Raw genomic sequence first — 16527 nt, 5'->3', positions numbered from 1 at the left:
TGACCCTCGGACGGTGTACGCTTACACCTTCAAGTTCAACATCGATATCCTTCATCTTTCTCGCAGACACGTCCTCGACTCTTTCATCGCCGTCCTCATCAGTATTTAACTCCAGGATGTGTGAAACGCAGAAACTTGATAATTAACTCTACTGTCCTCTCTGGACATCCGGTTGTGGATTACTACGGATCAGTCGGCCGCACACTTGGCTGCTTCTCCAACGTTTTTCGACTCGCGCCCATTGAGGATATCAGTGACTTGGGACTGCTGAGAGGCGGTGTTTGGACGTCGCCAGAGTACTGAAGGGCCAGCAACTTTCCCTGTCGATTCGCTTTTGGGCTGCCCTTCGGACATGATCATATGATCTCCTTACTATTCTCCGTTCTGGTCTATTCCAAAGTCCAGACTAGTACGACTCAGCCCAAAATACTGATTTTTACTGGGTGTTAAGGTTTAAACGTTAACATTCCGCTGATGTCATTGACTGCACCCGTGTGGGATGAAATCCCCACCCAATGTCGACAAATTCCACTCCGCGAGCCGCCCAGTGAAGGTTGCGAAACACACGCTCTTTCTTACCACGCTTACAAGTTACGGCACGGTGAATCCCTGTTCCGAGGTTGGAATTCGATTTGGGCATTCAGGCTGGTCACCTGGGGGACATCTAACTTTAAGTTCAAGACTGCTCATAAAAAGCCATTTCAAGATCCAATTTATTCCCAATTCTCCCTCGCTCCTTGGATTGTCCATCTCATCGCAATGTCAAAGTCAAGCCTCCTACCAGTTTCAATCGCATTCGCGTCGGCACTGGTCCTTCTCATCGGACGATTTCTCCGCAAGCGTCCCAGTTTTCCTTTGCCTCCAGGGCCGAAGGGATTTCCCATCGTTGGCAACCTGCGCGATGTCCAGCCTGGTGAACACACTGGAGATAAGAGGTGGGAGCGCTTTGCACGATGGTCCCGAGACTACAACTCGCCGGATGCGGTTTCTGTTGAAGTGCTTGGAGAGAGAATAATTATCTTGAATTCCAAGAAGGCCGTCATTGACATATTGGAGAAGAGATCTGGGAAATACGCGGATAGACCCGGTATGTTCTTTCTTCTTTTGTGCAACTCGGAAGCAATCTCTGATGGTATCGCTTCTGTGGTTCAAGAAATGAGAATGGCAAATGATCTTTCCGGGCGAGTGTTTAGGAAATTGGTTTGTTTGCAGGACCCTTGCTAATCTGACCATTTGTAGGTGGAAATGGAATTTTGCGCGTAAGCAACACTACTTACGCTGCTACCTCTCGAGACTGAACTTATCCCTTTTATAGATATGCAACACTCTGACTTGTGGAGGTATGGGTCTGATTGAGTATTTGGGCGTTCTTTGATTTTGTTTATTTTTATTCGATGGCGTAGACTTCATCGGAAAACCTTCCATCAGCATTTTCAGCCTCGCATGATGCCCGAATACTACGCCATTCTGAAGGCCGCTACTCAAATAATGATTCGGAAGTTTGCTACCTCACCAGATGATTTTTTGGATCACGTTAGGGAGTAAGTTACATTCAAGTTAAAGATTCGGAAACTGATCCATATACGCCTCGGTCGGGTACTTCCAGACAAGCAGGATCGATAGTGCTGAAAATTGTATATGGGTACAACCTTCAAACTGCGAATGATCCGTATATCCAACTAGCCAACAACGCGATAGAAGCCTTAATCGAGACAACTGTCCCAGGAACTTTTCTTGTTGACTTTCTGCCTGTTCTTAAATATGTACCGTGTAAGCCTCTTTTACCCATCCGGTACTACCCGACTCAACATCTCACCTGGAACATCTCAGCTTGGTTCCCTGGGGCAGGGTTCAAGAGGAGAGCTAAGGTCTGGAAGAAGTATAGCGAGGAACTTCGAGACCTGCCATGGGAGTGGCTCATGAAGTCTATGGTCAGTCAGCCTCTTTTTGCCTTGCCTGCGAGAATTGCAAGTGGATTTGATATTCTATCTTGTCAGACGCAAGGAGCCGTCGAACCCTCGTTCGTCAGTAAAAACCTTGAAAAACTTTCCTCTTCAGTGGAAGGCGAAGACCGGAAAGCGATGGAGGAAGTGATCCGTAATTGTGCGGGAATATCGTATGTGGCTGGTGCAGATACGGTATGTGGTTCCCCCTGCACAAAAGAAGAATTCCCATTGAAGAACCCCTCCAGACAGTCTCAGCCATACTTTCATTCATACTCCACATGATTCACCACCCCGAAATCCAGTCCCGTGCTCAATCCGAGGTGGAATCTCTCGGAAGGCTCCCAGAACTCAGTGACAAGGGGAAATTACCGTTCACCGAAGCCGTGATTGCAGAGACGTTACGGTGTAATCCTGTCACACCGCTCGCGCTTCCCCATGCTGCAATGGAAGACGATGTGTATGAGGGTATGTGGATTCCGAAAAGATCCACCATTGTGGCGAACATATGGTAAGTTTGCTGTTACTATTTTTCTTCGAGGTGTACATTTGATAACGATGGATTTCCGAACGCCAGGGCCATCTTACATGATGAAAAATTATATTCCGACCCCATGACGTTCAATCCTGACCGGTTTCTTAAAAAAGACGGAAGTGAGATGTTTCCTCTACATCCGGAAACCTTCGCGTTCGGTTTCGGAAGGAGGTTGGTGCTTTGTCAAGTGTTCATTTTGACACCAATCTAACACACCATTTACGTTGATATCGGTAGAAGATGCCCGGGAAGATATTTGGCACTCAACAGTATATGGATAGCAGTAACCTACATTTTGGCTACGTTTACTATCACTGGTCCCGAAGAAGAGGAAATAGTTACATATCATGATGGGCTTGTAAGGTTTGGTCCTGATCTCCTCTCTACTCATTCCTCTCATTTCTGACGATGAATCGTTAGTCATCCGTATCCTTTCAAATGTAGGTTCATACCACGGTCAGGACTGGGTTTAATTCCAGCATGAATGTATATAGCCGAGTCTCTCAATGAAACATCGTCCAGTCTATGCATGTCCTCGCCAGTTGAAATCCAAAGAAAAAAGATTGCTGCGACCTCTCCGTCCTTTGCTCCACCTCTTGCTCAAAATTGGCCAGCGGAAAAAAGTTGATCCATTTCTTCGATTTCCCCATCCCGGGACAAGGATAGGACGATTGTGGTTTCCTTACTCATCCCACGGTATCATTCATATTTCTCAAAGGTTGTGAAGTACACATTGCTTCCCACAGCAGTCACTGAGCCGCAGCGACCGTACCGTGTACGTCTATTTTCACAAAGTCTTTTAATTGGACGGGTCACTCGCCTCAGCTATAATGCCTGCACTGTCCAGAATAGCTCCCTTACGCTCGCCGCGATTGCCCATCTCATCGCAAATGCCAAATCAAATTCTCCTACTATCCGCCTTGGCTCTCACGACAGCACTGGTTTTCTTCATAGGACGCCCTCAGGCCGGAAGTATCGCAGTAATCCATTACCCCCGGGGCCAAAAGGAATCCCCATAATTGGAAACTTGCACGATGTCCAGCCTAGTGGACGCCCGGGCGATTACAGGTGGAAACGCTATTTGCAATGGTCCCGAGACTATAACTCGCCACACGCGGTTTCTGTCGAAGTGCTTGGACAAAGAATTATCTTCCTGAATTCCAAAAGGGCCGCGATTGATCTGCTGGAGAAGAGATCTGCCAATTATTCGGATAGACCTTTTTCATAATTTTAAGATAAAGTATAACGTAAATCATTTGAATTACGTTTCAATTCTTGCTGTGGTGTAAGCTTGTTTCTTTTAGAGATACAGTCGCGGACAATCAAACACGACAATTCCGTTAGCGCGGGATTTTGAATTATCTGGACCAAAAAAATGACAGATCTGAACTCAGACTAGCGAAATACGTCGAAAAAAGGTGTTCCGAAGTTTTTCCCACGACCCGTTTTCGAGTCTCAATTTCTGGGCCAATTTCAACGAACTTTTAGCTGGTACCTCGGCCCATGTATATACATTTTTGTCTACAAGGCCGGTGTCACTGTATCCAAGACAGCCTCAATACTCATCATTTCATTTTTTCGTTCTTCTGTCTGGCTACCCCCTTTTTCAACATCTCAGGAACCTAATCCTCATCCTTCAACTTTCAAGTCTTCATCGGTGGCCACTGCAAAATCAAACAACCACTCCTGTAATCCCTTGTCGTCAAACTCGTCTTCCTTCCATTCTTCCCCAAATTCCTCCTCTGAACATTCATCACCTAAAACCTCCTCCTCCAACTCTGAATCATATCCAAAACCTGACACCACACCAACGGCAGCCATTACATCCATGACCGGCACTGCATGTTCACCTGCATTCAAGGACTCGATGATGCTGTCAGACCCGCCCTCAGAATTTGGAGCACCGATGGTGGCCGTCGTCTCTGTGAGTTCTTGAGGCTTGTCGTCAGGTACGCACCACTCTCTGTTGATTTCGGAGGCCTCTTCTGTTTGGCAGGCCTTCCCGCTGTCAAGGACGAGTGATGCAATACAAAATTACTATATTTGGACATCAACTTTTTGGTCTCCGATGGCCCCACTTTTACCAGAATCATGCTCAGCTCAGCGAAAGGAGCATTTTTAACTATTTTTAGCGAGTTTTTTTAGCCGAGTCTCAATTTTTGGGGTATAAAAATATAATATTGACCCTGGGCAAAATCGGCTCGTTGAATCGTGATCACATTGGTCTAAATAACTCAAAAACATAGTTTTCTTTTGTTCCTTACGGCGGGCCGAGTGTCAATAATTCAGTCAAGTTTTTTGTCGTGTTTGATTGTCCGCGACTGTACGACTCGCTCGGCTTACATAATCAGCCTGGTTCCCCGGAGCAGGGTTCATCATGGGCGGGGCCGACCAGCGGCAATAAACAAACCGTCTAAACCGCTCCGAGGCAGCCACCCGAAACCCGTTTGGACGTGCCGCTTCCACTCTCAACCATGGCAAAGTAGTACCCTTTCATTAATTTCAAGAACACAACGCGACGGAAGGTAAACGGTTCACTGATAGGGTTGGTGTAAGCTTTCGAGGTCAAGAAGACTTGAAGACAGTTTTCCTTTTGTGACATTTCATATCTCATCCTTGTATTCTCAAAAAATCTTGTGTACTTGGTACGGTTTACTGTTCATCACCCTTGCGACAGAAAATGAAAAAAATATTTGATGGCTACCTGAGATGGATATCAAGTCTACGAACTAGCACGCGGCACGATTGAATTCGTAAGTCGTTAGACTCATGGCATTCAAAGGCAGCACCCAATTACTACCACTCTTCGTAGCCGCTCCGAGATGTGCAAAGTCTTCCGAAGCCGAAGTCCTGTACGACGCCACACCACAAACGTTCTCCGGGAAGGTTAATGTAAGAGAAGTTGCGCTATTGGTGGGGTTCATTGCGACGACGAAATACTTGGATGAGGTAGACACGGCAATCATGTTATTGGTCGCGCCAGTTCCGGTGATAGCATGTCGTTGGCTTCCGGCTAAACGAAAACGGTCATCCTTCAGGAGGTGATTTGGGAGATCAACGATAGACTCACGTTTGATGAAGTTACCAAAGTGCTTATAAGTCCAGAAACGTTTTGTAAGGTCTGAACAGAAAGGAGTTGATGGAGACAGTGGAAAACAGCTCGGAACATACAAAGCTGGAAGTTCCTATTCGTCGCGTAAGCACCGTCATAATAGATCAGTCCATCCTATAGCATGACGTCAACTTTCATGGCAGGACATAGAAAAATCTTCACTCGCTCACATTCCAGCCGTTCGAGTTCGGGTTGTTCACGCAGGCAGCATTATTCAGAGGCGAACAACCGAGTCCTGTCCGAGTTATTCAGCCTTTACGAGTGCGTACGGCCGAAAGAAATACATTTACCATTAGAGACGAGCGTCCAGAACTAGGATAGAGTCTAAGCATCAACGGAAGGGCCATCCATGAGGAACTACGCACGTCATAATGAGGCTCTCCAGCGACAATAAAGCTTTGGAAAATCAGCCCAGAGAACATGAGAGCGTTCTTGATACTATAAACGGAACCTGCGTTGGAACAAAAACCTCAATGTGGACAGGTCGTATAAACGTACGTTGGGTCGTATCCTTGTGACCATCCTCGTCCAGAACCATCCGCATTTCCTAAAGAACAACATATCTCCTATGAAAGGTCCTGTTGTGAAGAACAAACCACGTCCAGGAACACTGCCAACTTACCGACATCCACGTCTGCTTGTTCGGGAAAGTAGCTTTGGTCGAGCTGATATAGGAAGTATAGCTAGCATCTGAAGGAAAATCGTAGGTATGGTGTACAAGGGCTGCCACCTATCATAAAGTCAATCACACGCTTGTTTCCTATGCAGACAGGAACTGACCTTATCGATCACCTGCGGCAACCAATTCTTGTACTCACTCGACGCCGAGCCGAGATTGTTGGATTCATCCGCCAGGATACCAACGGTAGTTGCCAACCCTTTCCTATTAAGAGCGTTCCACAAACCATTAACCACCTCAGCCCGTCTTCCCAGAAAATAGTCAGTCACCAGGTCGAGTGACGCATCTGAAACGGAATAACATACTGCGTCGAAACGACCTTCATGCCTTCCTGACCACAAGGTACAGGGCCAAAATCACTGTCTGGTTCGTTTATGGGAGAAATAAATCTAATATTGGGTCCTGCGTTCCGGAAATGCTCCACAACATCTGCGAGGAACGTCCCATAGGCGTCACCAGACCCTAATTATTTTTCATTTTGAGCGATGTATGTTGTAGGGAAACGACGGCACGGCCCGGGAAAGCTTACCGGTCACAAAATTAGAACCGCAGCTCGTCTTTCCGGATGTCAGAGGAGCTGGGGCACTGTTGGCGAACATGGTCAAGTCTGTGACGCCGCGCTTGGAGGCCTCTGTCAAGAAATACACTCCTTGAGGATCCGCAGACCAGTTGTAGTTTCCTGGGCCTAAATAGAAGGTTTCGGGTGCACGGACGGGATTCGATACGCCTACACCACCAGCGCCAACGTTCCATCGGTAGCTCGAAAGGCCCATACCATCTTGAGAAAAGAGAAGGTTTGAGAGGTTCTGGCGAGTAGCTTCAGGAAATCTGAAAAGATCGTGTGGCCACCATGCACCAGATCCACCTATACCAAGGATGGTTTGGGCAGGTGTTGAAGAGATAGTGGCCGCAAGGATGACAGAAGGGCCCACCAGTGATAGGTAGGCTGCGATCCGGGTGTAGTGTAACATGCTCGAGTAACGGAAAAAATAGAAGCACGACAGCAAGACCTTTTATAGTCCTGACGCCAAGCTAAGATTTCGCGGAACATCTTCGTGGAATTTTCTCCGTTTTTTCATGAGATTCAGTTACTGTCGCGGAAAGTCAGCAAATGTTATTCAACGAGTAAAGTCGGATCAACATACGAGCTAGTCTCGCGACTCCTTCGATACATTGGTAGGGAAGGTAGATACAAGTGAGAGTGTGCTCAATCCGCATGTCTTCGTGAAATTTCGATGTCCAGAAACGTGGTCACGGTGGTAGCTGAATTAAATGGCGTGGAGAAAAGTTCGAATCTCTTAGGGAACCCCCGAGAACCCGAGAATGTTATGATGCGTTACGAGCCGTTCTTCGTCAGAAGAAAATTGAAGAGGATCGTGGTGTGCTTTGCAAGAACAAGATGAAAATATCCCCCTCATGGAATGCAGAAAGCTCTGCTTGACGGCAGGAAATAACCGTATGATCATGGAAAATGGGAGACTAGAGGCGAAAGTCATCAAGGTTGCTTCCAGAGCAGGTCAGGACTGCATGCGTCTTGACGGTGCGGTTATATGGTTAAAATTTCAAATGCCGTTCAAGTTCCGACCAGAAAAAGTATCGAAAGAAATAAACAATTCCAACAGGATACATTTGAAGAAAGAACAGTACATAGTAAACAAGATACCCATAAATAAATCCCCTGTGTAACCCGTAGCGTGATTCATACCAATCCGCTAACACCCATCCTTACGGTATCAAGTATGGACCTCAAAAACGCCCACCACATCTTCACCAGCATCATCGCCACCGCTTTCACCTGGTTATCGCTAGCATTCACATTCCTCAGTTTTCTCCTAACCACATCGGCATTATTCGCGATGGTCATACTCCCTGCACTTAACCTTCTCCGCGTCCGCCACCTCAGGACTAGTGAAACCACAGGAAGAACCACCATGAATATCAAAGCGCTAATCCGACTTCCCCCCATATTCGCAAGTCTCGACCAGTAGGGCTCCAACGATGCTTTGATTAGAGCATAGGTCGACATTCTCCCATTACCACCGCCGACACGATTGACATGTGATCGGGGGAGTGACAGAGGGTTGGGTGAATGAGGATTAAGAGGATGATGTGATTGTATTCGTGCAGGCGGGGAGGAAGAAGTGGAGGCATTCGTGTGGTTGAGTAAGCTCCCGTTCCCGGAAGTTCCAGGCCGCGAGGACTGTTTCCCTTTGTCAATACGATGATGATGGGCGTAGCCATTCCCGTTGATAGATACTGTCCCTCCATTGGGGATATGACCATTGCCATTGGGTGTAACCGTGCCCTCCGAAGATCCCGAGGACACGGAAGACGCTAAGGATGTCATCGACGGCTGCTGCGGTAGGCCCCGGTATGGACGCGGAGTTGGGGGAGTGACTGTATGCGTAGATGTGGTCGAGAGTGAGGAGGAGGAAGAGGAAGAGGAAGGCGTTGGTGATTGTGTTCGGGAGGGGACCGATGAAGTGGAGAGCTGGGAGCTGACGGGTGGTGGCAGACGGCTTGAAACTGCCTGTACATGCTGCGTTCTCAGAGAATTCTGTAAGCTCTAGAATAGGGCAACCATTCAAGAAACTGGTTATAAATGCGATATCAAAGCTCACCGTACGAGTCTCGGCACCGAGTTCAGATTCGTACTCCAGGAACTGCGCTGCATACTCCCAATCTTCGAGCTTTGGTAGTAAATGAAGACAGTAGAGTTCGAGCACCTTCTCGTAGCCATCTCCATCAGTAGAAGTAGGAAAATATGCCAAGGTATTATTTCTACGCGCTAACCACTCTTCGATGATTTCCCTTCCGACTTGAGCCGCATCCAGTTTCAGACTAGAATACACCAGGGTACTAATTACCTGTACTGGCAGAAGAACAGCAGAAGGTGACGTGGTTTCTGACGAGAAAGACTTCAAGGAACGCCTGTACATGTCCTGGACAAGGGTAGATGGAATTTTAAGAGACATTTGTCTTAACTCGTCAGGAAAGTCAACGTTCGGAGGGGGCGCGGAGTACACGGTGGTTTCGAGAGTGATTCGGAGGATGTCCCATTTCCTGAGTATGTGTAGAGCATCGGTACACGAGTGAGAAAAGCCGTTATTGAGAGTGTCGAAAGTGGACTGAATGAGGGAATGTGTGAGCTTGATGTTGCGATTTAGGAAGGCTTTAGCAGCACTGTTATACGATAAACGTAATGTCTTCAGCAACGATTTCTTTGACACAGTCATTGTTGCCGTTGGCGTCGACATTGCGGTTGGCATTGTGGTCAGTGGCCAAGCGTCGCGGGCTCGGCGACCTTCGGCTTTTCACATGCTTATTTGCTTCAAAGTTCACACGCGCAGGTTTCCAAAACCGGCGTATTTACGAATCCACTTCGAGTCTTTCCAGGCCTTTCAATATGTCCGCAATGACCCAACCACGGCGTGAAATGAGCGGAATACGGAAGAACAAACTCGTGCTGTCTTACGAGAAAGACACTAAGTACCCATTAACAAGGGGTCAGTAAACGTGCTGTCGGTTTTTTATGCTAATTTTGCCCAACACGCTTTGGCTTTCCACTAGCAAGAATAATTCAGTGCTCAGCGCTCAGCCCCCAGTGGATCAGGGGAGACAAAACCCTATATTATTTTGAACGAAATCAAGATATTGCCATGTTCTTGGACTTTGAAGCTTCCAGCTAGCTTTAAGCCCGGTGCAATTCATGCTCGGGTGTCGCAGACGGTAAGCATACATCATTATCGGGAACCTTTAACTGTGACGTGTATCATACACGATGGACAAGGTGATTGCCTTTCGGGATGGGCGGGTCAGCTTTCAAACACTGCTTTTGATAGCACACTGTCAAAAAAACCTTACATCAGTCGAACTTGCGCCGAAAATATCGCTTTTGATGGCCTTAAGCTTTAGAAAAGAAAAGAAACTCACGTTAAAGCTGTGGCTTCTCCACAGCACCCACATTGTGGCCTCCCCAGGAAGCTCCTGTGCTTGGTGACCTCAACAGCTGAGCGTCTTAAGTTCGCCATGCCACCTATCTTATGAATTTGTTTTTGATTCATTGCTCAGCGCTCAATCCCAATGAGATGTCCGTGGACAATATCGGACACTATCAGACCAGTTGAGCAAATTCAGACAAAATATGAGGAATTCAGACAGATACCGAGCGCAGGCCGAGCGCGTCGCATCTTTTCCGTTTGTCCCGGGCCAATTCTCTCCAAGTGTCTGTCACTCGTCGCTCTAGCGTCGTATCTGTTGACCTCAGCAAGTAGTAGCAAGAATTTCTGCGTTTAAGTTTAATTTGTTCAACAGTTTTCTCGTCGTCTATTTTCAGTGTGGTCCGTGCGCGGGAACTTCAAATTCTCGAACCCTATACCCTGAACAACGCGACGCGCGATTTCTTCCTCCTACCACCACCATCTCCCTTCCGCGCCCCCACCTGCCTTTCTCCTACCACCAGTGCCATCTCCCTTGCTCGTACCGCAGTCATTTACCCTCACCCAAGCTAGTCTGCCTCCCACAACTTACAAGACACCGATATCGATTCGTGAGTAGAGATCAATAGCGAATTGGTATGTACTTACTAGCACTTTTCTAAGTGAATTTTCGATTCCTAACGTCTCTTTAACCCAACAGTTACCGCGTGAAAGGAGACAAGACTTTAGAAGGTTTTATCGTACGTCATCCTACATATCCTTATCTACTTCGTTGCTGATGTTCATCCTGGTCATTTGAAGGCTGAAAAATGTGAGGTAAGGTCATTTGTCCGAGGGAAAGTAATACAAGGTACGCGTTTGACGGCCTTCCATGACTTAATAATTTCTGACTTAGTCTCTATCTAGAATGCGGAAGTTAGCGTCAAGAACAAGAGAACGAAAATGAAGTAGTTGGCGGAGATATATGCGTTGGACAGGATGTAGAGGTGGACTGGCAGATGATTGGGCCCCCGGAACACCGTATATTGTGCAGTGTCCATGTATTGTAGTCGTATTTTGCCTAATAACATCTGGAATTCCGATGAAACTCGGATTGCATCAGACAAGATCGTGTATTATACGACAAAATACGAGAGAATTTAGTACAGACAGCTCGCTCGGTATATGTCCGAACTAATACGATAACGTACTTAAACAGTCTACTTTAAGGACTTTATCGGATGTCATCAGACGATATCGGGGAGGTCAGACACCATCCTATAACGTCTGATAACATCCGGGGAAACCTCATTGGGGCTCAATGCCGGTGCATTTCCCCTCACCATAGTCTTAGAGGCCGAGGTCAAGCGAGTCGAAGGATTTGACCTTTAATTTTTTATCCGCGGGCCGCTGCATTCAATATTCAATGCGGGGCGCTGACCACAATTCAGTTGGAATCTTGTTATCTGATTGTCCTCCGAGGTCCGCAGTCTTCAGAGACCTGGTAGTAATCTATTTTGTTTCGGTGTCGAGCAGCAGTCCTAGGATACCCACGACGGGTAACGATCGAATGTAAGCTAAATTTGTACATCCTCCAGTGCTACAGCAGCGCAAAGCGGGCGGCTACAGGGGAAGGATGCATGGATGTCACAAACTTGATTGCACTGCCACTCCACGCGTCATGTTAGCTGCTAGACGTTCGAAGTGACCTTGACTGTGAACTAATTCCATCCACTAAAGACAATCCCCCCTTTTCCCCTCTATTCTGGATTCTCGACCAACGAGAAAATTCTGGCCGTTCAAGAAACGTTCCCATTCCTCCATCTCTACCAATTTCAACCGCCGAAATACTGCTCCAATAGCCGTTTCAGAAGCTCCTGCCCCTTCTCAACCTCCACAAATGATCCCGGAATCGTCACAAAACCCTCCGACCAAGGCTAGTTTGAAGGCTTGGTGGAACCATTTTACCTTCGCACAGAGAGTAAAGAAGGAATCGGAGGGGAAAGGTGTGTAGGCTCCATGACGTTCGCCCTCTCCATTGCATTGATTTTCCGGTTCGGGTCCTTTTCAACTAGACGAACCGGTGCATACAGTCTTTGGGAAGCCACTGAAAGAGAGTTTACACTATGCCAGCGTTCAAATTTCTACGGCGAACGCTAACGGTGAACTCTACGTGTGGGGTTACATACCAGTTGTGGTGGCGAAATGGTGTGCATTTTCATTCCTCTTTCCTTTTCTGCTACGGTCTTTTTATTGTCTGCTTTGAACCAGCGGTCTCTATCTGAAGGAGAATGGTACGTTGTCGGATCCTGCATGAACAAGGCTATACCCTGAGGGACATCTACGACTCTTACAGCGACCGAGGTGGAAGGCGTCTTCCGGGTGAACGGCTCAAACAAGCGTATGCGAGAACTCCAAGCACTGTTTGAGAATCCTCCTCGAGTATCATCATTCATACTCTTACAGACTAATCCATGCTGAGACCCTTTTCAGTACGGCAAGTCATTGGATTGGAAGCAGTCACCCTATACGCCGCATGACGTTGCTAGTGTTTTTCGGCGCTACCTCACCCAGATGCCTGTTCGTACTTTCTTCAGCACTTCTTCTGTCAACGGTCCCTCTCAATGCCTTATAGGAGCCGGTGATTCCATACGATCTGTACCATGACGTACGTGGCCTTTACTTTTTAATCCTGATTCATGTCAGCTGAGATATTCCAGTTCCGAGGGGCGATGGGTACGTTCAATGCCTGCATTTACCAGGTAAACAAATAACGACCCAATATCTAGCGAAGGAACCTTTTAATCAAGAAGAAGTCATAACAACATATAAACGAATTATCCGTGGGATGCCTCGTCCTAACCAATATCTTCTACTATATGTCCTCGACCTCTTGTCAGTGTTCGCTCGGAAATCCGACAAGAACCTAATGACCGCCACGAGTGAGCATCTCGTGATCGATCTGAACTACTCCAACTAACGTTTTTTCAAGACCTGGCGGTGATCTTCAGACCTGGACTCATATCCCACCCTAATCATGAATTGTCACCGAACGAACACGCACTTAGTCAACGAGTGCTGGAGTTCTTAATCGCCCAACAAGATTGGTTCATGCTCGATATACCTCCTCCGCCCCAAGATGAGTTTGGCCAGCCTCCAGTGTCAACATCGGAAGCAGATGATGCAACGGTCTTTCCGAGCTCAGATGAAGAGCAGTCGGTGGGCGGGGGTTGGAAACTAGTAGGGAGGGTCGGGCGGCGGAAAACGACGGTGGAGCGACGTGGTACGTATCATTGGTGTCAGGCCCCACTGTCACACATGCCTAAATTCTTGTACAGAAACACCAACGAAGGCAGAACACGACTTGACCCCAGTTAATGAAGGCACAACTGAAGAGCCGGTTGAAGGGGCCGTTGGTGTAACACGAAGTCGGACATTACCTTCTGGACGGAGAGGTGCCAATTCGTCGGATGCTGGGACTGCAGATAGAGAGCCTCGGCTTTTGAAGAAACAGAAACGAGCATCATCTTCGCAACCCAGTCGGACGAAAGTAACCCCTGAAGCGTCCAGTGAAGTATAGTTCTCTTTTGTCTCGCATGGCTTTTCTCTTTCTCCACTCCTTTGCCTTCCATATTCTTGCGCATACCCTTCTTCTTTGTTCTACCCACCTTCAGTTATTCATATGAGATTGCTCTCAATCAATCTAACTCTAACAGTAGTATCAAGTAGTAGATTCCAATTCAGGGACTTTCTAAATTTTATCTGTTTCTTCAGTGGACATACTCAATGGACAATATAATGAGATGTATGTACGATATGCATGACTACTAAAAATACTGTTAGATTGTTCCACTAACTTATAATTAGTAGGCCTAAACTTGTCTTGTCACGTCACCACTCAGACTGAGCGTGTCACTGTAAGTCGTCCCTTGTTCCGCACCACAATCTTTCCGCAGCATGTATACCCAGTATAGAGACCGGCCTAGCAGTCCCAACGGTAGACCGTCTTTCCAGCAAGACTATTTCCACGAAAACATCCCGGTGCGTTACACTTCAATGAGCTACGGATCCAGAGTTACTGGTTCAGAGTTTGACATTCTGGTTGTCGTCAGGCGTCCCACTCTGCTACACATATTCCCCTCGTCGCTCCCACTACCAACTATGGTGCCCAACCAATTGCAGCGGCTTCAGGAGAGTTAGGGCAGTACTACGATGATGACCGACACCATGACAGCGGAATGTATCGTAGTCAAAGTGCTGGTCAAGGTGGCTCCGGTGTAGGTTTGGGTGCTGCGGGTGCATCGGCTTCGGCAATGGGAGCGACATCACGCCCTCACTTTGGAGATAGAAGAGAGAATATGGATCAAGATGCGAATGAGCAGTGGTTGCACAGTACGCAATCAAGGTCCGGAAATAAACGATCCAAATGGATGGTGCGTGATTCTGTCCCATGCGCGACTAATCTGGTCTGACATTTCCTCCAAGATCATCGGTGGTGTGGCGTTGCTCGTTCTCATTATCATCATCGCTGTCGTTGTCGGCGTGGTGGTGTCACGAAAGAATAAGAATTCCACATCTTCGTCTTCAGGTAGAACAGCCGATCCCAACAATGCGGCGAATTTCCAGAAGGATTCTCGACTTAAGAGATCTTTCTATGGGTTTGCTTATACGCCCACAGGTTCTTTGTTGCCTAACTGTGGAAACAAATTGGGTTTGTCGTCATGTTTCTAACGATCCGTGAAATGTTTCATAATGTCATATCGCAGAGGAGGTTATTAGGGACGTCCAAGTGAGTTTCAACATTCCATCTTTCACCGCCATCTGAATGGCTGAGAATCCTCGCTAGCTTTTGTCTCAACTAACACCGGTTAGCTTCTCGTGCCTCTCTCTATGATTATAGCTCGCCCTTATTGTTTTTTTGTTCAGAGAATTCGTCTATATGGGGCAGATTGTAATCAGACCGCCCTCGTCGTGAGTACCTTTCATGACGGAGAAAGCTAACCGAATCTAAACGCTCCGTCAGCTCGATGCGATTGCTCGAACCAAGGTTGACCTGCAAGTATACCTGGGCAACTATCCGATACCTACAAACAACAGTGCGTATCAACGGCAACGGGATGATATTCAGGATGCCATTAAGAAGTTTGGGGTTGATCATGTCGCTGGCATTACTGTCGGAAATGAATTCATTCTCAAGTACGCTTGCTGGATCTATGCTGTTCATCGATTACTTACAAGCTCACTCGTAACAGTTACCTCAGTGCAAACGGAGGCACAGATCAGAGTCCAGATAGTGCCGCCGGTAATCAAGGAGCAGCAATACTCATTGACAATATCAAGGACACAAAGAGCATGATTACTGGGATGAATCTGCCCAAGGACATTCCGATCGGGAATGCGGATGCTGGAAGTTTCTTTAACAAACAAGTTTTGCAGAATGTTGCCTATGGGGTAGGTTTACTACGATTGAAGCTCTTACTTTTTTGTTTAACACTCTGGGTGGTAGATGTCGAACGTCCACCCCTGGTTCGCGAATGTGACCGTTGAGACCGCGGCTGATTGGACATTCCAATTTTTCCAAGATAACAATGTCAATCCAGCAGCTCAGCTATCGAACAAACCTCAGATGTCTATTGCGGAGACTGGTGGGTGATCTATGAGAATATCCGTGATTTCGTCTAATGCTTTCGTTTTCGCGATAGGATGGCCGACAGTTCGTGATTTGAGCAGCTGTAATTTCCGTTCTTTCTGATCGGAATTTGTGGTTTAGAAATCTTCTGACGAAGGAAACAAGTCGAATGGAGCCTCGTTAGCGTCAACGGAGAATCTTCAGGTTTGGTTGTGTTCGTCATGGACATTGTTCCATTTCTTACTGATTACGCCTTTGCAGAAATTCATCGACACCTTCGTTTGTCGGGCTAACCAGAATGGAGTACAATACTTCTTCTTTGAGGTAAGTTGCCCTTTGTGCGGTTTCTGTAATTCTATCGACATTGTTCTTCTTCACAACAGTTTTGCGATGAACCTTGGAAGGATCAACAATTTGGTGGTGTTGAAGGATGGTGGGGACTCTTCAATAGCGAGTGCGTGGAATTTTCGTCAAATCTCGTGGTCAAGAATCGACTAACGTTTTGGTTTCGTTCGTTAGCCGTACCCTCAAGAACATCACTATTCCAGATTGTGCAGCCCCTTGAGTCAAACACTAAGATTTCATCTATCCTTATATCTATTTTCTTACCCCCCCCCCTCGGACTTTTGACTCTGTCATGGACATTTTGGACTAGTATGATATCTATTTCAGGATGGTATGTACCGGTAGGATTGCTTTTTGTACAGAACCC

General features: G+C 47.1%; 5 protein-coding genes across 8 annotated transcripts; 3 read left to right on the top strand and 2 right to left on the bottom strand.

The window, feature by feature from the left end:
• Nucleotides 1–8: 8 nt before the first annotated feature.
• Nucleotides 9–2995, top strand: E1B28_011031 (uncharacterized protein). Its single transcript, XM_043156025.1, has 12 exons — nucleotides 9–1087; nucleotides 1154–1181; nucleotides 1240–1259; nucleotides 1316–1340; nucleotides 1404–1541; nucleotides 1607–1770; nucleotides 1831–1931; nucleotides 1998–2138; nucleotides 2192–2454; nucleotides 2521–2649; nucleotides 2716–2841; nucleotides 2899–2995. Exons 1-12 carry the CDS (start codon nucleotides 475–477, stop codon nucleotides 2960–2962), a joined length of 1812 nt encoding a protein of 603 aa, XP_043005809.1. The 5' UTR covers nucleotides 9–474; the 3' UTR covers nucleotides 2963–2995.
• A 2160-nt stretch (nucleotides 2996–5155) lies between these two features.
• Nucleotides 5156–7841, bottom strand: E1B28_011030 (uncharacterized protein). Of its 3 annotated transcripts, XM_043156023.1 has the most exons (12): nucleotides 7415–7841; nucleotides 6799–7360; nucleotides 6575–6731; nucleotides 6371–6515; nucleotides 6213–6320; nucleotides 6089–6156; nucleotides 5956–6028; nucleotides 5881–5902; nucleotides 5761–5825; nucleotides 5650–5704; nucleotides 5549–5599; nucleotides 5156–5491 (listed from the first exon to the last, which is right to left on the bottom strand). In XM_043156023.1, exons 2-12 carry the CDS (start codon nucleotides 7238–7240, stop codon nucleotides 5208–5210), a joined length of 1470 nt encoding a protein of 489 aa, XP_043005807.1. In that variant the 5' UTR covers nucleotides 7241–7360; nucleotides 7415–7841; the 3' UTR covers nucleotides 5156–5207. The 3 variants fall into 3 exon arrangements, with proteins under 3 accessions (XP_043005807.1, XP_043005806.1, XP_043005808.1); XM_043156022.1 differs by having other exon boundaries at nucleotides 5549–5704; XM_043156024.1 differs by having other exon boundaries at nucleotides 5549–5704; nucleotides 5761–5902.
• Nucleotides 7842–7879: 38 nt separating this feature from the next.
• Nucleotides 7880–9561, bottom strand: E1B28_011029 (uncharacterized protein). Its single transcript, XM_043156021.1, has 2 exons — nucleotides 8891–9561; nucleotides 7880–8835 (listed from the first exon to the last, which is right to left on the bottom strand). Exons 1-2 carry the CDS (start codon nucleotides 9536–9538, stop codon nucleotides 7969–7971), a joined length of 1515 nt encoding a protein of 504 aa, XP_043005805.1. The 5' UTR covers nucleotides 9539–9561; the 3' UTR covers nucleotides 7880–7968.
• Nucleotides 9562–11861: 2300 nt separating this feature from the next.
• Nucleotides 11862–14039, top strand: E1B28_011028 (uncharacterized protein). Of its 2 annotated transcripts, XM_043156019.1 has the most exons (10): nucleotides 11862–12192; nucleotides 12262–12394; nucleotides 12458–12480; nucleotides 12543–12628; nucleotides 12680–12766; nucleotides 12822–12854; nucleotides 12907–12922; nucleotides 12976–13128; nucleotides 13179–13469; nucleotides 13525–14039. In XM_043156019.1, the coding sequence occupies exons 1-10, from the start codon at nucleotides 12087–12089 to the stop codon at nucleotides 13764–13766; spliced, it is 1170 nt and encodes a 389-aa protein (XP_043005803.1). In that variant the 5' UTR covers nucleotides 11862–12086; the 3' UTR covers nucleotides 13767–14039. The 2 variants fall into 2 exon arrangements, with proteins under 2 accessions (XP_043005803.1, XP_043005804.1); XM_043156020.1 differs by having other exon boundaries at nucleotides 12262–12480.
• A 104-nt stretch (nucleotides 14040–14143) lies between these two features.
• On the top strand, nucleotides 14144–16380 carry E1B28_011027 (uncharacterized protein; the record flags this gene model as incomplete). The annotated part of the gene is made up of 14 exons (XM_043156018.1): nucleotides 14144–14227; nucleotides 14299–14619; nucleotides 14672–14897; nucleotides 14953–14975; nucleotides 15033–15053; nucleotides 15113–15157; nucleotides 15210–15382; nucleotides 15439–15637; nucleotides 15693–15831; nucleotides 15889–15899; nucleotides 15957–16019; nucleotides 16077–16139; nucleotides 16199–16269; nucleotides 16335–16380. 14 exons carry the CDS (start codon nucleotides 14144–14146, stop codon nucleotides 16378–16380), a joined length of 1485 nt encoding a protein of 494 aa, XP_043005802.1.
• Nucleotides 16381–16527: the final 147 nt, after the last annotated feature.

Source organism: Marasmius oreades, chromosome 7, assembly GCF_018924745.1.
Source record: "Marasmius oreades isolate 03SP1 chromosome 7, whole genome shotgun sequence".
NCBI lineage: Eukaryota > Fungi > Basidiomycota > Agaricomycetes > Agaricales > Marasmiaceae > Marasmius > Marasmius oreades.
Note: the sequence above shows the minus strand (reverse complement) of the source record. Positions and strands in the feature narration are given on the sequence as shown.

Bases quoted from the DNA above. Each gene is read 5' to 3' on its own strand.
- E1B28_011031 (XM_043156025.1), top strand. From the start codon at position 475: ATGTCATTGACTGCACCCGTGTGGGATGAAATCCCCACCCAATGTCGA. The intron at 1,341-1,403 runs GTATGGGTCTGA...TCGATGGCGTAG, and splicing joins CAACACTCTGACTTGTGGAG to ACTTCATCGGAAAACCTTCC. The intron at 1,932-1,997 runs GTCAGTCAGCCT...CTATCTTGTCAG, and splicing joins AGTGGCTCATGAAGTCTATG to ACGCAAGGAGCCGTCGAACC.
- E1B28_011030 (XM_043156023.1), bottom strand. From the start codon at position 7,240: ATGTTACACTACACCCGGATCGCAGCCTACCTATCACTGGTGGGCCCT. The intron at 6,732-6,798 runs GTAAGCTTTCCC...AAAAATAATTAG, and splicing joins CGGTTCTAATTTTGTGACCG to GGTCTGGTGACGCCTATGGG. The intron at 5,705-5,760 runs GTGAGCGAGTGA...GTCATGCTATAG, and splicing joins CGAACTCGAACGGCTGGAAT to GATGGACTGATCTATTATGA.
- E1B28_011029 (XM_043156021.1), bottom strand. From the start codon at position 9,538: ATGCCAACCGCAATGTCGACGCCAACGGCAACAATGACTGTGTCAAAG. The intron at 8,836-8,890 runs GTGAGCTTTGAT...GCCCTATTCTAG, and splicing joins TCGGTGCCGAGACTCGTACG to AGCTTACAGAATTCTCTGAG.
- E1B28_011028 (XM_043156019.1), top strand. From the start codon at position 12,087: ATGATCCCGGAATCGTCACAAAACCCTCCGACCAAGGCTAGTTTGAAG. The intron at 12,481-12,542 runs GTACGTTGTCGG...CGACTCTTACAG, and splicing joins TCTCTATCTGAAGGAGAATG to CGACCGAGGTGGAAGGCGTC. The intron at 12,767-12,821 runs GTTCGTACTTTC...AATGCCTTATAG, and splicing joins GCTACCTCACCCAGATGCCT to GAGCCGGTGATTCCATACGA.